Below are 21,512 nucleotides of genomic sequence, written 5' to 3'. Positions count from 1 at the left end.
TCTTCACAAGCGTTCATAAAAGCCATTATCTCAATATTCTCTCGATACTACTAAGATTCTAACACGTAGGCTCTTGGAAAAATAATAATTTATAACAAATATCCGGGCAATATTTTATATTTATTTATTAATAAATATAACCTCGTTTTTCTTTTTAAATAAAAGGACGAAACAAAATAAATTGGCGGTGATTCTTTTGATCACAAACTGTGAAGATTAGAATCTTTTAGTAAAATAAAAAGGCTGAATTTCTTTCTCACTTTCTCACGCATGGGAAGGAAAAGGATAGCAATAGCCAAGACAAGTTTAGTGCTCAAAAAAATCACCGCCGTAAATAAATTATATCTGTCATTTGACACATAAAACTCACAAAATAAATATAATCTGTGGTGCTGACAAAAAATCTTTTGCACATTTTTTTTCACACACACCTACCTATCATCATACCAATCGAAAAACCATTTCTTTTTAGAAAAAATACATCAATTTCATATTATTATTTAATTTTTTCATCAAATTCTCAAAAATATTTACAGCACAGTCTATTTCTAGTTTTTTCTTGTTTTTTTTTTCTATTTATATTCCCGCGTAAAATCATGACGCAAGAATACTTCTGTCAAATGTTCTTGCGTCATGAGATTAAAGTACAACTTAGAACACATTTGACTAATTATTAAAAATCAATGTTCATTCAACTTAATTAAGCTTAAAAATAAAACATTAACTATTGTCCGTAAGGAATTAAATAAGACTTAACACACCGTCTGAGATCGTCACTCACTTTTTTAGAGTTTTTTTTTTCACAGTTTTTTTTTTATCACATTTTTAAAAATACTGCTTCCTCTTAGGTGCTTCGTGGTAAAGATATGTAGTCACTTCATGTGAAGTTAGTTTTATAGAAAGTTGAACATTTTCGAGTTTGTGTGGGGAACCACTTGGGTGTAGGTTATGTGTGGTGACTGACAACCGAAATCGTTCAGGACGTGTATTTTTTACCTTTGCTTGGAGATCCCTGGGCGGGAAAAACATATTGTATGAGTAACTGGATTACTTTAAACATACATCAAGCACAAAAACAACTATTTTTAATATTTGTTTCAGTGTGAAAGAGAAATCACTACCTAAGCTAAAACTGAATTGAACTTTATTCGTTATAACCAGTTCAAAACCAACTGTTTTATTACACTTCGAAAAAGTATAACATTGTCTAACTTATTCTGTTACTGTCCTCATTTAAGCTAAAATAAACTTTTCTATATCGGAATAGAGTTCAAAATCATGTACTTACTTCCGAATAATTTGCAATAAGTTTCAACTATGTTCTCATAGTAATATAAGCCCTATGTTTTTGAAAATAGAGTGTATAATTACCTGGCTATGTCACGCGATGGAGTTGACGGCGTAGCGCGGCCGGGTGCCCTCCGGCTGGTACAGAGTAATCGACGCTATGTAGTTGTTGGACATCACCTAGACATACCAAACACTAGAATGAAGGTTGGGCGAATCAGGGCTAGAATTACACTATTTACAGTTTCTGATGATTGAATGGAAAATTGATTAGTTTGACTATTCGTCCTAAGCATTTTGCCAACACAATGTTTTCTCTCACTGTTCCGCCCTGTACTGAGCTTGCTTAGGTGAATACGGAAACTGACAAATTTAATCCAATTTCCGTTCATTCATCGGCAATAGTGTCAAATGTCAAATTTGGCTTTCGAAAATTAAAAGACCAATACAATAAAAAAAATAACTGTTCGAAATTGAATGTCATGGCACTTGAGCTTATTATTAGCCTTTAGTATCCCCACTGCCAAATAAGTCTCCTTTCAAGTCCAAAACTTCTTTAACTATAGAATCGTACCTCAAATATCATGTCCTGGTATCCATAGCAGAAGGTGGAGCCGAAGGGGTTGGTGGTGTTGGTGGAGGAGGCCCTGTTGAGCACAACGGGGCGCTCGGCCACGCGCAGCGCCCGCGACACCACCTCCCACTTGCTGTACGCCGTGATCACCACCGCGCCCACGCTCTCCACCAGCGAGTGGGCTTCGCATCTAGGTGAGACAAAGTAGATGCCTTAGAATCATGTCTTGTTGAAACATGTCTGTCGCCGTTGAAACCCGCCAGAAAGTATTATGGATCAAATTAATATATGATTTCAGTTCAAAATTGTGGATTCAATTGCTGAATTAAACAGCCTTACTCGCGCACTAAGGAATTTAATTCTTGCGTGGTGAGGAGTTTCATAAGGATTCAAGGCATTTGTACTAAGACTTTGACTTAGGACAAGCATTCGTGGATCACACAAACGTTTGTTCTACGCGAGGATCGAAACCGCGACACGTTTTGCGATGAGTTTGTCATGGTGACCTCAACCACTCGGCTCTTCGTACAGTCAAATTAGTGAAATGCTATCAAGTACACCCAGGTTTAAAGTTTAAATGAAAAGAAAACTTTGCTTATTCAATTGTGAATGCGGAAGAAAATGAGCCTTTTAAGTGTACTCCACGATGACAAGGACAAAAATTTATTTCTTCCATTATGATCTTTATTTCCATGCCGGCAAAGTATATTTTCCCGTGACTAGATATTTAGGAGTTACATACTTGTCAGGTTGCACGGTGAGCTCAAACTCGCAGCGATGGTACATGTTGAAGTTGTAGTGTCCGGGGTAGTTTGTGTGCAACACGAACTTCTTGACCTGGTGCGTGCGAGCGTCGAATAGTACGTCCTGGGTAACAAGCAATGTTTAGTAAACAAATTATGTCATATTCAACTAAGATAGAATTTTCGATTCGATCCTTAAACATTTCTGATAATCTGGCAAGATACTTTAACTGTAGACTATAGAAAAATAATAACAACATCATTCACACACGTTTCCAAAGGAGTTTTCGAACCCAATTTTAAATTAAGTCAGGTTTTGAGCAAACTTTCAGGGGACAAGTCCGGTGCCCGTTATAACACCTCGTACAAAACAAGATCTTACGATTTCCGCTTTATAGCAAATGAGGGGTGTGTTAGTGTAGTGATGAGTACTCACGAGTCCCAGCGTGAAGTAGTTGAAGAAGTAGTCGCTGGCGGGCGGCGGGCGCCTGCGGGCGGTGGGCCGGTGGATGCGCATCTTGTCGTCCGCCTTGTAGTAGGTGCGGGCGGGCGCGCCCAGCGCCGCGCACACGCGCTGCGCCGAGCTGCCGAAGCGGACCACGCGGCACACGGAGCGGGAGCCCGCCTCCAACCGACCCGGGCCTAAGAGGTGCGGGGGAAATGGTCAAAATGGCGCGCAAAACCTGTTTTTAGACGATCTTAAAAACTCGAATTGATCTGGCCAATCCAGACCAGGAAAATCACTGAATTTACTCCTTTTGTTATAGTACATTATCTGGACTTTAAAAGAGGCGATGACCCCTGAGTTTGTTTCGACGTTTCTTCTCAGGGTAGACATTTAGGAAACGTCGTCTCCAGCTAGCTTGAAAAAAGACATATAAAAGTGATGACGTATATCCTATTTGCAGAATTAAGTATTCATTAAACTGACCCTCAGTGAACATATGCAAGCGGAGTCCGTGCGTGGCACTAGCTGAGCGCAGCACGTCGCAGCGGCGCAGGTGCAGCGTGTGCCGGTAGCACGACAGCGGGAGCTCCGGCAGCGGGGCCCCGCCCGCGCCCGCGCCCGTACTGCTGGCCTGGGGCAACACACATGTAGGTGACAACATGGAGCAAGTGGGTGACATGGCCTACAAACCCTACAGTAGGCTCTCGTTAAGGTAAAGTAGCGTTCGTCATCCGGGAGATAACATAGTAAAGGTCTCGGGTCGAGTCTGGACGAGGATGGTAAAAGACCAAATTGGCACAGGAAAGGCCTATGCCTAGCAGTGGGAGGATTGGGGCTGTGGCTGATGATGGTGATGAAGGTTTGCTGTGCAGTAGTTAAAGTACTAAATATCTCAAAAGTTTATTAATTCTAACCGTTTGACGACCGACTGCCACACCGCTGAACTGGTGTTCAACGGTTTGGCAGCATAACCGGTACAAATATGCCGCCGATGATGCAGTCAAAAGATTAGTCTAACAAGAAAGACCTGTTATAAAAATAGACCAGCAAACAGTAGGTGGGAAAACAAAATTCTATTATAAAAAAGTTACTGTTCTACAGAATGGTCCAAATAATGGAGATTCCATACAAATTCCTTAATAGTATCAATCTAAAATAAGACATTCATGAATGTGGTGATGTTACCTGGTGTTGAGATCCATAGTAGATGGTGGTCCGCGACACTACGGGCGACCCACCGTTGGGGAACTGTAGTGAGCCCAGCCCGTGAGCGTAGCCAGGCTGTGAACATGATAATATTTATAAATACATTTACATTAACCAACCCGCAGTGAAATAGCGTGAGGATCAAATACCCAACCCTTCGTTATACAGGAAGTGGGTTGTACATAGGCTGGTATTATAATCTATATATGAAACTGCTTGTCTGCCATAGCCCACAGGTGACCGAAAACTCAAAAATCAAAAGTTTTTATTTCAAATAGGCCGTTTCTCAGGCACTTTAAGAACGTCACATTACTGACTCTAGTTGCACGGTTCCAAAGTGTCATTCTTATGGAGAAGAACCGGCAAGAATCTCTATAAGTTACTCATTTCAAAATAAAATAAAATATACCTAAAGATGAAAAACAGCTGTGCGAAAAATATAAAAACATAACGGAAGTATCAAAACAGATACACCACAACCCATTTGTATCAATATTTATACAATTGTTATTTTAAAAAAGAAAATAAGATTTTATTCAATATTATTGCTATTTTTACCAAGGTATTTACTACCTGAAATTCCGTAGTATCGTCTAAGTGCTGTAAAAATCGACGCGATGATTTCGTTAGTTAGAAAAGGAATACTTTTATAATTATGAATAAGTTTATACATTCAGCAATAATAATGCCCTAAATCAATACTCAATATACTCAGCTCAATGGAGAACGTCTAAATTAAGAAGATAACTGAATCCATAAAAAGGAAAAATATAGTCGCACTTACCTCTGGATTCTGAAAGGCCGATCAATTTCATCATTAATAAATCATCAGTCATACTCAAATCAAGCGCTGTGATCAGTCGTTGATGATTGATCAACCAATCACAGCCCTCTATTACTCAGTAGCAACAGATTATAATGAAACAGCCTTTCAGAAACTAAGGATAAGAAAATTTCCATACCATATCTCATCTAAATCATCCATCTGACAAACATACAAAGACACACACACTTTCACATTTATAAATATTAGGGCCTGTTTCACCACCACCAAATACGTTCCCGTTAAATTACTTGACAGATTTTTTCATTAATTTATCTGCGAGATAGCGGCTTATCAGCGATTGTGAAACAGGCGTTTAGTGTAAAAAATAATAGTATTTACCTCAAATTTACTATCAACAGGGAAATAAAAGGATAGGCCCCTGAAGTTGAGCGCGAACAGATGGCGCTGTGAGTCGTAGAGGCCGGGGTGCGTCGCGCCGAAGCAGTGCTCCACCTGCTCGATGGAGGGCGAGATCTCCGGCGAGTTGAAGCACATGCCACTGGAACAAGAAACGAGAAACATCGGATAAACTATACAGATCCAGATCGGACTTGAAGTATCAATAATATGTGGCGATGAGAAGTATCCTATCTGTAACCCATTATTAAAGAAATAAACCTATTAGTAAAGAGATATCTTTCAGTGAAATAAAATTTCTCCTGGTACCAACTTTCGCATTTACTTAACATCAATGTGTCATTCTTAAGCTAATGTACAATTTTATTGTCCTTTGGGTTTCGAAGTTGGTCCGAAAGGACAGACCAACCTCTCTGTGGATTTCTTTTTGTTTGTCGCGGGAGTTTCGTAAACATCCCAGCCACTGTATGTGACTGAGATGTTAACGTTTTTATGTTCTAAGTGCGCCGTTCCCTACCCAACTAGAGCACTTAGAAATCAGTGAAGGGGGGGCGATACAGGGTGCTGTCCATGTTTAAATTTATAACATTTTAAAAGTGCTAGTCAATAGGATACTTTAAATCAATTAATTTTGATTTTAAACTACGGTAATATTATAAACTTTCGAATTGAACTCATTTCAAGTTAACAAACGAAAGCAAAGAATAACAAACAATAAACACAAAAGCTAACCATGACCTATAAAAAAACGAGTAAATAAACCGAGAGAATTACAAAGGACCATTTAAAATTCTATTCGCGTTCCCTTCAATTATTCACATAAGCGCAAGCCCTAGTCACATTAACACAACCTTGGCGTGAACATGGAAACAGACGTAATAAATATTATAATGTCATTAGGTCGACAACTTTATGATACGGTAACGGAGATAGTCTTATAATATTAATTATTTTGTTACTAGCTGGTGAGCGATAGATAAGTGAGGACGAGGTGATTTTTAGTTTGCTAATAATAATTTTCTTTAAACGTTTGGAAGAAATACCCACTTTTTAGTACTTAGTCTAGTCTCACTTTTTCATGTCAATGTTTTTAATCAATCATTTCGATTGGTTAGAAATGTTTTTTTATTAATTATTTCGTAATTACTTCAGTTTAGAATGGGTTTATAATGTTAATATTAGTAATATATATTTTACTGTAATTGAGTACTTTTTACAAGCGTTCAAAAAGGACGACGCCAATTTAGCTAATTATGTTTCGGTTGTTCAGCAAATTTACATTTTTCATTCAAATAAGAAATTTTAGTTAGTATGAATAATTTGCTCCAGATTGCATTAAAACTTTTTTAATTTTGCTTAGTCTTATAGACAGACAGTCTTGAAACGTCTAATGAATTGATGGTGCCGATAAAACAAAGCTGTGTTGGCACATTTACTAGTTGCAACATCGGGAACGGTCAACAGTGTGACTTATTGACAGACTCGATCGAGCATAAAAAGAGATCGATTGAATGTCAATATGATAATATAGTTACCATGACAATGTCAGTTAAAATGCATAATTAAAACATATTTCATTTATTCCATGCACATATTAATAACGGTAATCAAAGCTCAAAATAGTACTAAAACCTTTTTGTAACTACACCATATTTGTACAATGTATAATCAACCGTACGTCTATAACAATAAAGTTCAATTCTCAATAAGCACAAAACTGAATTTCAATTAATAAACTATGCTAGTAAATTTCAACCTTATACCTTGAACTTAAGAGTTATTTTTCAATGTCACTAAGTGCCGGTCCTTTTGGTCCTTCGCTCCTTACAAGTCTGTTTAGTAACAGATTAATTGATATTCCAAGCGAGTGCTCACAATACAATAAGAGCTTTAAATAAAGTATGTAGTCTAGACATGACATGTTACGTCCTTATATTATATTATTAATTTTATTCAGTGGATTGGTTTGCATATCTCATTCAAATTAACTTTAATTATTGGCCTAAAAATTTTGAGTCATTTCTTCTTTTTCTGACTTTCTGTTTCTATACGGCTGGCAGGATGCGAGCAGCCGAAGATAGATCTCGATGGCGTGCAATATGGGAGGCCTATGTCTAGCAGTGGACGAATATGAGCTGATGATGATGATGATGATATTCTGTTTTGGAGCAGAACTTGCAAATTATGATTGTATGCTATTTGAGCATACAATCAAAATTCGCAATATTTTTCCCAACCCACAGACTATCAAAAAAACAAATGTAGGTCCTTATGTCGTGCCAAAATTGTTCAAACAATTGCATAATTATTTTTGTGTTCATTTTGATAATTTGATTGTTAGAAGGATAAAATGGTAGCTTTTTCCAAAAATAGTATAATGACAGAACGATGGTTGCCTAGGAAATTAATAATAATATAAAATGATTACTCACCTATACCTAAGTTTAACTAATTTCATATTGTAGATCTCTATAACTTTGAGCCGCTGGGCAACCGGGTCGAATATTAACCGGATGCCGTCCTGAGGCATATTTATTACTAGGTTTACTGATAACGGGTTCTGTAAAGAAATCAAGAATATAAATTAGGATACGATAAAATACAAGCGAATTACAAGAAACTTGTACAGATATCAATGTGTAGTTTATAAAAATATGCAATTTTGATCTCATTGAAACAAGAATCTGTGGAAAGTTACAGAAGAGGACGTGTCATCTGTGATATTTAATATAAATTTTCTGGTATATGTTCTGGTATGTGTGTTGGCTCTTCATATCGACAGTTAATAAAAAATAGGCGATACTATTAATAAAATACAAATAAAAATTCTAAATCAGCTGTCCGTTCAAATTAGTAAAATATAGAAGGTTTTAGCATTATAATATCTTCTTCACAAGAAAGTCAACATTACCTGATCACTATATAGTACTTGTACTCCTCGTATTGTGCCCACTTGACTCTGTATGATGGCCACTGACTGAGAGAAATGCATCCCTGGAACAGAAACAAGAAGATCATGAATGATTGTTGATCTTAAAAATAGATAAATATATGTAGGTATTTAATATTATTTCAAATGAAGTTTTGCCAGAAGTGTACTAAAATAAAGTAGGGCTGTTTTTCATTTGTTTTCAGAAAGTTAAGTATTTAAAAATTGGAAAGGAAGGGGTCTGTTTAACCACGTATAAAATGAAAATGCAGTAACAAATTTTTTGTTTTGTCTGCTTCGATTTTTTTTAACCGACTTGAATTCGTTAGTTTTATTCGCTATGTATTAAGTATGAAACACCAGACTTTTGGTTAAGTCCGACTCCAATTAGGTGCAAAACTAGGTTTGGGTTCGGGTGTTTCTGATAAATACGCGTATGTAAACCATTGAAACGCCTACGACAATCATCATAGTAATCAACAGTTATAAATTTTCCACAACATTTACAACAAATATTGTTAAATAATATACTGACAAAACAAACTAAACGATACAACAATTAAATTGTTTTTATCGCGATTATAATCGAGAATCGATAAATCAGTTGCATAAAAACTGACAGCTCTTTGTTTACATTTTTTTCCGTTAATTATTAGCCGTTAGTTCTCAAGTACGTTCATTATCACGATTACCGCGAACATGCATTGATACTTCAAGTATAAATTTATCGATGAAGATATACGGGACGGTGAAACATGAATCGGGAATGGATGGGAAGAGCAAAGAGGCGGAAGAAAAAAAAGATTAAGTTTTCCGTTTCTATAAGCCAAATAAACGGAAAAACTTATTTTTTTTTATGTGGCGGGGGAATCCTCACGGAGCCACCCGCACACTCGGGGGACGGAACGGGTAGTGTCAGACTCTCAGACTTTTACTGACTAAACCTAACCGCCGGGTAACGTCAGCTAATGCTAATGAGGTATGTAATGATGGAGGAATCTTGCAGATTTAAGGCTGACATTTTAAGTAAAATGATAGTGGACGCCAATGGAAAACAAGCTTTCCTAGGGAAACTGAGGGATCCGTACAAAAAGGCTTAAGTCTGTCTAGCGAAATTAGTAGTTCTGCACAAGGCTAAGGAAAAACAAATCGGCAAAAAAAAATATCGTTCATCACATTGACCGTACCAACTGTTGCTGCGTTGGTGCTTCTACTTTTTTATTATTATTTGTTGTTATAGTGGCAGCAGTATGTTTCTACATATACATATATATAACGTCTGAATATTTGACTATTCTTTAGCTGTTATAGTATCATGATTTTCTTGAAAAAGCTTGGTGTCAGACTAAAAATACCACCAAAACAACAATTCCGTTACATATTTTCGCTAAAACATGATGTAATAATCAAACATATGAATATTGCGATAACGTAATATAAAATGTTAGTCATCACGTGCGACACACGTGTTGTTGACGAGTACTGATAGGGGCCTGTTAGCGGGCTGTTTGTGCTAAAGCTGCAACTGTCTCGACTAGATAAGTGCTGAGAATAACAAGCAATGAGGCTTTGCATGTCCGGGATATAGTTTGAAGGGAGAAATTGATGATATTTCTTCTTTGTTATTGCTAATGGATTTCAATATAGCGGTCAAGGCAAAAACCACGAAACCAACAGGTCACAAAAGAAAAATAAGGTTCTATTCAAATGAAGTAGTTCAACCTTTAGAGGTTCCATTTGTTCAAGTAGGTACCTAATCCAACAAAAAGTAAACATACATCTTCACGTTTGGTCAAGAAAACAATTAATTAAAAACGCGACAAGATACTAATGTACAACTACAACAAAATAAAAATAGACAACAGATAAAAAGTCATGATTTAAAAAAATCAAAATTATTGTGCATTTCCATAAAAAAGACACCAAGATTTCTAACTTCTTTTAAGTAAAACTAAACAAATACCGTATAATCTACAGTTCTCTTACCAAAACAATGTACTGCAAATGATTAGGACAACAACAAAAACGATTTTATCAGTCACTTTCAAAACAGTTTTATCATCTGACGCATATACGGCAATGTCTATTTTCAATACTATTTTGAACACAAGAGAGTGCTCAAGTACTAAGACGATTGGGATCAATGGACCAAAGGACCACCACCGGATCTTAAGGGGTCAAGACTTATGGACCAATTATTGAGAGTTTTCAATAATCCAGTTTTTCAGTTAAAGCAGGTTTTAAATTACAGCAGTCTTATTATAGAGGGCGATGCTTTTTTACACTTTTATTCCATATTTTCGGTCAAAAACTGATATGGTATAACAACCAAAGCATGCGCGACAGATGCCCTGATCAATTTGTCTCATTTATAGGGGTAATTGAGGTACAGAGTCTCCAATTATAGAGGTAAATAGCAAAACAGTCTTAGATTTCGCGAATCACTTGAACCAGTTTCCAAAAGTTCCAATAACAGAGGTAATCTAATGATAAATAACTGGGACTTCATTTCATCTCTCAATAATAGAGGTATCTTATGTATCCAGGTTTCACTGTATTATTGACATTGTGGAAGTGAGATAGAGCGCTACGTGGCATAGAACAGCGTCTCTCTTCTACAACTGCTAGGTTGTAAGCTGTAGAATGCTCTGAACAGCTTTTAACTCCGTCAAGGGTAAATGCTAAAGTATATTGGATTGGATCGCCTTGGCATTGCGAATGCTAGGTCTTATAGAATATCTAGTGCTCGTATTTATTTAGTAATAGTTTCTAGGTTGTTTAAGCTTGTCGGATAGAGATCTAACAAGCCTTTGTTCAACTGGGCAGTATTTGTTACCCTATGGTTATTGATTGTAAAATTCTTTTATGGTTAACGTCATAACCTAATTGTTTTTTTATCGCATCTTGGAGATAATTCGCACAGCCCTAGATTATGATGTAGGTTTATTGTACTTAGGGTAGCTTACAGTCCTTGAGTGACACCGCGGGAAGAATTTAGTTAATACCTAATGGATTTGAGAGCTAAAATGGCAGAAAAATGAGGATACTCTGTATCATTTCAAATGTCTCAGAGAAGAAGCATGAGTTGATATCCGGACTAAACGCCGTTGACAAAGTCTAAAGCTTGCTTATGGACGTAAAACCTTATACTTAAATGAGGTAAAACAAACTCGTAAACACGTACTCTACCGCTCTTATTCGGTCAGGGATTAAGCTGTGATTGTACGCATACATTACCATACTTAAATGAACGCATAACAATAACCCAAAGTAGGCCCTCGAAGCTCGTATTTATGTTATTGAATCTTTTTTAAACGAATCCCGAAAAAACGAAATGTTAGTGCTTGTGTCACGGGGGGTTTTATAAAAAAAAGACATCTAGTCTGAGAAAGAGCATTCGTGGATCAAGCAAATGCTTGTCCTACGCGAGGATCGAAACCGCGATACGTCGCGCACTTTGCGTTTGCAGCCTGCTTTCAGGGTTGCTTACCCAAAGAGTAAAAACGTACCCTACTACTTCAGCACTACTGTCCATCTTTAGATTATTGTTAGGACCCTCAGTTTCGTAAATCAGACTCGCACTTGACCCTTTTTTTAATTTACTTCGCCATACTTAGATCCATCCTATTTATACTATTTCTGAATAATTTCGTTGCGTTCCAAGGCAGCTAACTGTTTCCCCTAGGACACACAGTTTTCGTTGGTTTCATTGTAGATCCTGGCTTACAAGGCGAGCATGTGCAGCGGGATAATTGCCATACATACACATGTTTGACGGTCTTTTAAGTTCGTTTGAAGATTTTCTTGTCCTTGACCGATTGTTTTAAAGGGCCTTCAAACATTTCCAACAACACGTAATTGTAACAAACATGTTAGATCATCCAGCCTTAATATAAGCAGGAAAAGAGATTAGATAAATATGTTTACGAGAAAACAATTTCGTCTGAATTTTGAAAGTTAAAAACATGTTTACTATATTATATTGTATTTAGATAATCTATCAAGGTCATTGAAAACAACAGCTTGTAACGTGTGACGTCATTTCACATTTTAGATCACTTGCTACGTAGGTAAATATTTTGAGGTGTTTATCTATAAAGTGTAGGTATAAACTGAAACGTAATAATAAATTGAATAATATTGTAGCGTAAATATTGAAAATAATATTCGCATTAAATTAATTGTTATACTGCGTATTTTCTAGATGTTTATTTATTCATTTTGAAGCAAAAACAAAAACGACACATATCCTTATAATATGCAGTTTAGAAAAACTTACATGCATTATCTTAAATAAAGATAATGCATGTAATAAAGCTAAATTATTGTGCCCGCAATAAAGCTAAATGGCATTGAACTAAAGCGGGTAGAAAAGTTTAAATATCTTGGACATTACGTTACAGAGGACCTTGAGGACCAGGTTGACATAGAACGGGAACGTAGGGCATTGGCGGTTAGAAGTAATATGCTGGCCCGCAGGTTTGTGCGTTGTAGTAAACAAGTTAAAGTCACTCTATTTAAAGCCTACTGTCAGACTTTCTACACGTGCAGCCTGTGGTTCAGATATACGCAGAGGACGCTCAATGCCTTACGTGTCCAATATAACAACGGGTTTAGGATGTTGTTGGGGTTGCCCCGTTTTTGCAGTGCCTCCGGTATGTTTGCGGAAGCCAGGGTAGACGGCTTCCACGCGGTAATACGCAAGCGGCTCGTATCACTACTGAGCAGGGTCAGGAGCAGCACCAACAGCATCCTGCAGGTTATTGCGGAAAAGCAGGACTCAGACATCCTGAAAGCATTTATACGCGCACAAATTTTACTATAAATCTTATTATTTTGTAATTATGTATGGACATTGTTCTGAAATAAAGATTATTATTATTATTATTATTATTAAATAATACTTTGTTCAGAAATAAAATAATGCAGGAACTTTAAAAAAAAACGACATTAAAAAAAGATCTAATTAAACTAATTTACATGTTTTACTTCTCAGTCAATATTGCTTTTACAATGCAGGTTCGAAAGCTGTTGACAGCGAGAACAGAACCAAAACAGATCGTGCATGTCTATGCAGTGACGAAAAATACTTTACTAAACATATTTAAATGAAAATACGACTTGTGGCAGATTTTACGACCTGTCAAAAGGTTGTTCTTAGAATGAACAGAGTATAGGCATTTGTGAACGTCAGCTAAGTGTGCTTGCATACCGCTGTTAGTTTACTTATTAGTGTCAACTTTTTGTATGGCAATCTGTACTAAGTGTCTCTATGCATAGAAATGCAAGGCCAAAGAAGTCTGATTACATGTTTAAACGTGGTTACCTAAAATATATGATTTAGATTAACATACTTTGGAAATTCTGGTTTTATAATACTTTAATCTACAAATATATATATTTTAATCTGATGAGATCCCACTCCTGGGCAAACATCTTCCTTCGTTCTTCCAGACCTTCACCTTTCTAAATTTGTGTCTACTAAATCATTAACCTCACAATTTTTGATCGAAGAAAAAAACTATTCTCGTTTTTATGAAATGCTCATACTTTAATAGCGAATAAAAATAACTGATATTTTATTCATTAAAACGTAGGTACACAAATTTCACAAAAATCAATACAACAACATTTTAAGTGAATAAAACGTTGATAAGAAGCTACCAAAATGTATACCATCACCACTCAATTTTTTATAAATTCTCCCTGTATGTACATCTAATGCTCACTGCATAAAAAGCTACATGACATGACCTCCCTAAGGACGCATGAACATTTGTAACAGAGCTTTTAGCTAACGACAATCGATTTAGTCCCAGACAGGCGTTAAACTCGACCTTCAGTGCATAAGGGTAGACTTCAGACGGGTCAAAATCTATTTTACTGAGGAGAATGACCAGTGTGTGCAATATGGATTTGAGAGAATAAAAATAATAATCCACAGTTTCACACAACGCCATCTAGTATCAAACTGAACAAAGCTTGTATTGTGCCTTGATAGATTGTACTAGACAACTGATAAACATACGTATTAAATATATTTCGAAACATATTATAAACACCCAGATACAGAACAAATGATCCTGCTCATCAGACAAAAGTTTGTTCTGGGTGGGAATCGAACCCACGACCTCCGGTATAGCAGTCAAGGCTACTAACCACAAGACGAACAGGTTCCGTAACTCATCCCAGAATATTTTCTGATTGAATTAACAAATTTCTTTATTGAATTAGCTATCTCTGTATTCGCTTCACAACAAAAAGTCCAAACTACAGCATTTCCAAACCGTACCATTAAAAAAAACTACAAGGACCAGGTCCTTTTGTCCCTAGGACCAAAAGACACAGTAGGTATCTACACAGCCAGTTGTACACGCGCCGGCCATGCTCCTCATCTCTACCTACGTGTACGTAACCGGGTAACAAACCAGATAACAGGTGCGGCTAGTTTCGCACGTGAACGAACACGCGATCACACGCTAAGCGAATGCTATCTTGTACATATTTAGATTTTAGACTCTATTTATTAATATTCTTTTTTTTCTGTATGAATTTTCGCTGGCAAAAATTATTATGTTGGAATATTTTGTACAGGCACAATTTGTAAAAGTACCGTCGCAACACTTGCTTAGAGGGTTGAAAATGTCATTATTTAGAGTACAGGATTATTGAGGAAACCTTAAGGAAAAAAGACGGTACTACGCAGTACGCGTAGCAACGTTCTTTCCTTCATCAGGTGAAATGATTCCAATGCAGTGTAGTCGACACGACTAATTCATATTCATTCTGAGAGCTCTTTCCAGTTAAGTTGAGAATACACTGTCAAAAATGTTCTACAAATAAAAGATTCTACGCTTGTATTGTTGAAAAATAATATCTCAATAGCATGTAAACATTTGGCTTAGAGTGCGATAAATTCTACAAAACAGTGTCAGCTTGCCAAATCAATGTAAAACTTCCAAACATGCGCGATTTGCGTGGACTAATCACTTAGTATTTTATTATTATTCTCGTAATCGTAAATTGGCATGGTTACAATAAAAAAAAATACTAAGAAAATAATTATAAACAACTTTAATTGGTTTGAATGTTTGTAAATTATTTATTTTCTTTGTCCAGAGAGTTTGAAATGGTGACAATAAGTGTTGTTTGGCACGACTGCCAAGAATCTTGGTTCGTGTAATTTCTATATTAACTGAAAGTTAACACAATCCTGGGACTTAGAGACATGAGAGCCAAACAAATGTGACTGATACTTTGCATCTAGTTTAAAATGTTAAAGGAATAACGTACAGTCAGCATCGAAAGTCCAGGACTATTTTTAGGTTAAGTACAAATTGGATAATCTAAGTACATATTGGAACTATATTGTTTTTAATATAGGATTCTCCATAGGTCCACCATGTGAATAAAAAATATTAGAGGGTTTTTGAACATTAGATTGCATGGATAACCACTATAGACGTCTCCAATGTCACCACAAACCCACTGTGCAAGCGACTGTCCGTGGTTTTGACCCCCACGTAGGACCAGTATTCGTAAGATCCACAAACGCTTTGTGTCAATGAGGTGTCTTGTACATATGACTTGAATGTTTGTTCAACACCCGTAACACAAGGATTCAATATAAACGCGCGGGAGTTGCTTTTTTAATTTGACAGATCGCAAATCTGCGTTCGTTCATCCACCTTCATATCTGACTGTACATTATCTATACGTATTTTTAAATAAATACGAAAAATTACTTAATAGAAGATACAAGACCTATAAGCTAACACTGATATTGAATATTAACATATTAGGCTAAGTTATTGAATTATTTATATCTGCGTAAAACCATCTTGAGCATGAATGCTTATGCCTAGTTATTATTTGTGCATATCAAGTGGCATATATACAATAATATACATACATAATGATATGAAGCTTAGGCTAAGAGGACATTCATGTTGCTTTAACAGATTTTAGTTGAGTGGCTAATTGGCTATACAATTTCTTTATTAAAAGTTTATATGCAAGTAAGTTTCTTAAAAAAAGAAGAAAGCAACAAAAGGATAGCAGAGGGATAACTGAATGCTATTAAATCAAAAAAAAAAGCGAAAGAAATACTGTTAGTGATTTAGTTCTTCAAAAACTGGTCCTATGAGAAACCAAAAGGACCAAAATTTGACCAAAGCGACTATAAAATATTAGCTGACATTATTACAGACAAATTAGAATTACTATCAAGTGCTAAATTTAATCCACCTTTTAATCTATTGCTAACAATGACGTACATCATTACACATTAATTTAACGGATGGTGAAGGTTGTTTAAATATCATAAATTGTTTTATCATATATCTGGTATATACTATATTGGTTCACAACACAATAGATAGATAACGAACAATATTGCATGACAATCAGTAATAAAATATTAAAATTTTGTAAACACTTGATATGATTAAACGACAGGAAAAAAAATATAAGGTCTTTGCCCTGGAGTAAACAAGATAATGATTATTAAGAAGCAAATAATACGAAAAATACAGATCACTTTATATGTCATTTACTATTTTCTTTGCTCATGGTCCATGGAATACTTGCTAACCTGCACACATTTAGTTGGCCAGTTTTCTTTTATAACTTAATGGCCTGTGTCTTACACATATACGGCTATGCAATGTCAAATATCCTGAGATTAAACCGTGTATGGTCACAATCCCATGAACGGATACCTCTTTATAATATAAATATTGCTCAATAAATTATTCTATGTTATAATTTAGGAGCTTGTCTAGTTGGTATTGAAAAGTTGAAGATAAATTGTAATATAATATATTCATAGCAGTTATAGTTTAATAAATAAGGATAATGATTTCAATACCAAAGCACTGTGTTAACAAATATGTAAACAAAAGAAAACCGTTATCTTCAAAACATTGCAACAGATTACTAGATGTACAGTTTCATGCATCATAATTAAGCCTAATTCCATTTAAAAAACAAATAATAAAAAGATAATAATGATGCAACATCTTGAAATAGTCATTGCCTGATAACAAACGTCAACAACGTTAATTTTACCATAAAAATACTGTTTACAACAATATCCTTACTTTTGTGACACGTGTATTTACGCGAAAACTTTTATTTATCATTATGAACCTTTGTACATATATTCATGAAGTTAATTATTTAATTTTTGACACGAAAATGAATAGTAATGAAAACGATATAGAGCTGCGGGCGACTGCTAGTTAAAACAATATTAACTCTGTGATTTTATCCATAGTAAATCTGTAACAGTGATTTTTTATGCCACTTCATTGTGACAGCTACCTCTATAACAAATTTAATCAAAACCGGCACAGTTATTTATGCATCAAAAGGTAACAAACAAACTCACAATATTTAACTTTTACAATAATAGTGTGATGTTATCACTGCAAGTGTAAATAAAAGCTTGTTTATATTCCAAGTATAATGAGTTTATTTCTTTGTGTTTTTTGTCTTTATGATTGTTATATCCTTATGTTTTTGTGTGTTATATGATTTATTTACTAATTACGTAAAAACTTAATAAGGATTTTTAATAAAAGTAGTGCTTGTAGTAATTTTGTTATTACACTGTTATTACTATTCCGGTTAAAAGAAAAAGCAAATTTTACTTCAATAATATTGGTTCATAATGTTTTTTTTTTAATATAAAAAGAAACATTTACCTTAAAGACATAGTCTAGTGTGTTATTAGAATTTAATCAGTTATAATGCAGTTTTGTTTAAAATACCTGCACCTATAATATTAATTTATACTATTAATAGAAACATATTCTAGCCTTAAAGTAGATAAAACAATTGCAAAACATAATAAATTACGACTTATCAATAATAATGACTAACAAAGGAATTAGAAACACATCTGTTCATAATAATTTATTTATAATGAAATACACACAAAGTGCTTTGTTAATATCGTTTTTATTTATAACAGGAAACCTTGATAGACTTGTAGGCAAGGGAAGCATTCTATTCTGCCATTAAAATTTGTTTTAAATTTAGAACATCTCTTAAAGTTAAAAGTCGGTTTTCTTTTACATTTACACACTTATTTTGTACAAAAGGGAATACCTTCAAAGTTCAAAGTCAGTTTGCAAAAATTTACAAGAAATTTATGTTATTATTGTAGAAAAAATCAAAAGTAAAAACATAGAGGTTATCTAGTAAACTAAAATAACTAAGTAGTTATGCTATGTTCTAATTAAATAAATGTATGTTCTGCTGTGTTTACATTTTATGTAGTTGATAAAAGGAATCATTAGATATTAATTAAAGTCTTAATTAACTGCTGACTGTATGTTGTTTACATGCTATAGCATATTCAGAATTTCAGAGATGTAAAATTGATTTCAAAATAATGTGGGTGTGTAGTGGAAAACAAATTTTTTAGGTGTACTAAGCCACATAATTATTTTGTAGTTTAATTATATCTGTAGTTTGCAATTATCATTCTTAAAAAAAATATTTTATTTCTGCTTAATAATGAAACTGACAAAGCTGACATCAAAGGAAAGTACCCAAAACTTATAACTTGGGCAAGGGAATTTAATCATTCTTCCAAAAGCTAAAAAAAAATAGAATTAAAGACTTCATGTCTTTAATTCTATTTCCTTTTTAACTTTTTCGAACTATTTTTTTACATTACATTTGTAGTATTGTAATGGCACAATTATGATAGGAATTAACCTGGTTAACTTATCTGTACGGACCATTTGTGTCCCTGTTTTGTTACCTACTTGTTTACATTTAAGGCCTTTGGGTGCCTAGTTTCTTTTTTATTTTTTTTTTCTTTTGAAAAGAAGTTTTTAGTATTTTTAGTTTTTATATTTTTTATATTTGTGAGAGGCTGTTTTAGTTTTATTAAAATCTATTTCTAATGTTATTGTTCTTATTGCTTTGAATGAGACTTCTATTAGAGTAATAAGAGATACTATTAGTTCTAATAAACTATATACCATTTGGAATACTTTAGTCTATAAAAGCTCGAAGTAATAATATTTCATCATTGTTACAAAATAAACGTCAATGTGATGAAGTGATTCAGCCAGTTGAAAATATCCATCAACAGAACTATAGAATATAAATGGGTGTCGTACCTACTAAATTTCAAAACAAACACGAAAACAACGCAATCTACTAATTTCACGGTCAAGATTAGCAATAAAAAAAATAAACATAGCACACAGGCGAAACAAAGGCTGCTCGTGACACTTCCACAGAAAAAAAATCAATGTTATACGATTGTCTTTCAATCAGTATCCCTAAACCACGGTCGTCCTAATTCATAAATCATGGTGAAATAACGTTAAAAACACCATTGCGTAAGACACGTCCCATAGAAATAAAGCGCAAATTCTTGACGTAAGAAATAAACATACGCGATTCTTACCTAGAACAAATTCCCAGGCATCACAGCCCAGAGAGCGTTCAGGGACGATTTCCAAATCCAACATCGTGCACAAAACACTAAACACAAACTAAACTAACTAACTTTCACTTAAAAAAAACGTTTTTTAATGTTAAAATTCGCTATTACGCTGCCTTTTCTTTGTTTGCCAACTTTAGTTTTCAACCATTTTGTATTTGTCAGAGGAACTGTCATTACAAACAGCTGATTGTATTTTGCCAGGACCGTATTGTAATGGTTTGTTTTTTTTCTTGCACTTGAAACTACGATTTTATAACACACAGTTTATAGTTTCTTTAAATTATTTTATTTGTTTAGCACTATTTCACGATTTGGCCACAATATGACACTTTCTACACTTAAGCCGTAAAATATATTTTAAACCTTCCACCAAATGATTTTTAATACTTTTGAATAGTAAGAAATCGTAGAAGTATATGTTTGTGCGTAATAAAGAAAATAAACAAATTTGGGGAGACCTTGACTCTTCAAGTAAACAAATGTGTATGAATACTTAAAATATACAGTGCATAATATATTACTTCTTTTGAATACAGTCCTGGCGTAATCGAATGACGCATGCGTACCAACCATGACAGAAGAAATAATGTTGTAGACACTGTTTTATACTCGTCTCTTTTTAGCACACGATTATTCCACATTACCATCTCTTTCCTATCAACAGTTTACTTGCTTTCTCATTCTGCCCCGTTATAGTTGTATTATGTCGTCTCACTCTAACAAACTTGTTATTGATAATTGGGTAGATGATGTGACCTATACACAACAGCCTTTTTCAGCGTCCATTTCTTGTCTTTGTGACTAAATAACTCGATGAACAGGACTTGGCTAGTAATGGATACAGAAAATCTAAAATCGACTAACGTATAATGCCATAGTCACGTTCTAGTACGTGTGTCCCTGAATCACTGTTCCTAGGACGACCTAGACAGCACGTCTAGGTCTAAAATAACATTCTAGAACAAAATTGACGTGTGTTTGTCGATGATACCGATATGTATTGTAGGGCCGCAGCTTTCGCTCGGTTTCCCGCCATTCTCAAACAACCTTGGAGCGATCTCTGACGCCCACTAACCTACGTAATGTTATTACACAATAACATGTTTATTTACTTCGAAATAGAATTCACGTATTTTTGCATGATCAACGTCAGAGGACTTTGAACTATCTGTTAATTTTCCTTAATTTATTTCGGGTTTAGTAATTGGCAATGACCTATTTTTTAGGGAATTAACAACACGTAGGACGATACGCAAACGTAGAACAGTTTTAGAGCATGTTAATAAAACTTTAAACTAAATTAACACCTTCATTTTGAATATTATCTTTCCAACGTTTTGCCTTGAATTGCTGATATTATCTATGCAAATTATTTCGCTACTAGTAATACCTACATACAAGATGTTTTTTTAAGTAGACAATGGCCTAACTATTGGTACTTATCGATATCTAGTTAATGAGCACTTTATTATGATACTATAATAGTTGATAAGACTTCCTTCTATCATAGAACCAAAATGAGTCCTTTCGGAATCCACTTCTCCTAGTCAATGCTTCTGCTATGCGGGGATCGAAACCGCGACGCGTTGTGGTGACAATGGATTAGGCGTGTAGACCTACATTTACCACTTGGCTATGCATACAGTCGATTATTCAATAGTTAATTTGACGT

The 21,512-nt window shown here is 34.8% G+C and overlaps 1 protein-coding gene across 1 annotated transcript; it reads right to left on the bottom strand.

Annotated features, from left to right (window-relative positions):
• Nucleotides 1-405: 405 nt before the first annotated feature.
• LOC113506201 (UPF0183 protein CG7083-like) lies at nt 406-20,585 on the bottom strand. Its single transcript, XM_026889046.1, has 11 exons — nt 19,802-20,585; nt 8,353-8,435; nt 7,874-8,001; nt 5,424-5,583; nt 4,238-4,333; nt 3,536-3,683; nt 3,041-3,246; nt 2,604-2,728; nt 1,862-2,051; nt 1,372-1,467; nt 406-1,012 (listed from the first exon to the last, which is right to left on the bottom strand). The coding sequence occupies exons 1-10, from the start codon at nt 19,863-19,865 to the stop codon at nt 1,381-1,383; spliced, it is 1,287 nt and encodes a 428-aa protein (XP_026744847.1). The 5' UTR covers nt 19,866-20,585; the 3' UTR covers nt 406-1,012; nt 1,372-1,380.
• Between the last annotated feature and the right edge of the window lie 927 nt (nt 20,586-21,512).

Source organism: Trichoplusia ni (assembly GCF_003590095.1).
Source record: "Trichoplusia ni isolate ovarian cell line Hi5 chromosome 5 unlocalized genomic scaffold, tn1 tig00000239_group4, whole genome shotgun sequence".
Taxonomy (NCBI): Eukaryota; Metazoa; Arthropoda; class Insecta; order Lepidoptera; family Noctuidae; genus Trichoplusia; species Trichoplusia ni.
The sequence above is the reverse complement of the archived record's forward strand: the minus strand, read 5'-3'. Positions and strand labels throughout refer to the sequence as shown.

What these genes read in the sequence shown, in the direction of transcription:
- LOC113506201 (XM_026889046.1), bottom strand. Translation starts at nt 19,865, where the DNA reads ATGTTGGATTTGGAAATCGTCCCTGAACGCTCTCTGGGCTGTGATGCC. An exon ending in TTAGTTAAACTTAGGTATAG is followed by an intron (nt 5,584 to 7,873) that starts GTGAGTAATCAT and finishes TTCTTGTTCCAG; the next exon opens with TGGCATGTGCTTCAACTCGC. An exon ending in CTTGCATATGTTCACTGAGG is followed by an intron (nt 3,247 to 3,535) that starts GTCAGTTTAATG and finishes CGCACCTCTTAG; the next exon opens with GCCCGGGTCGGTTGGAGGCG.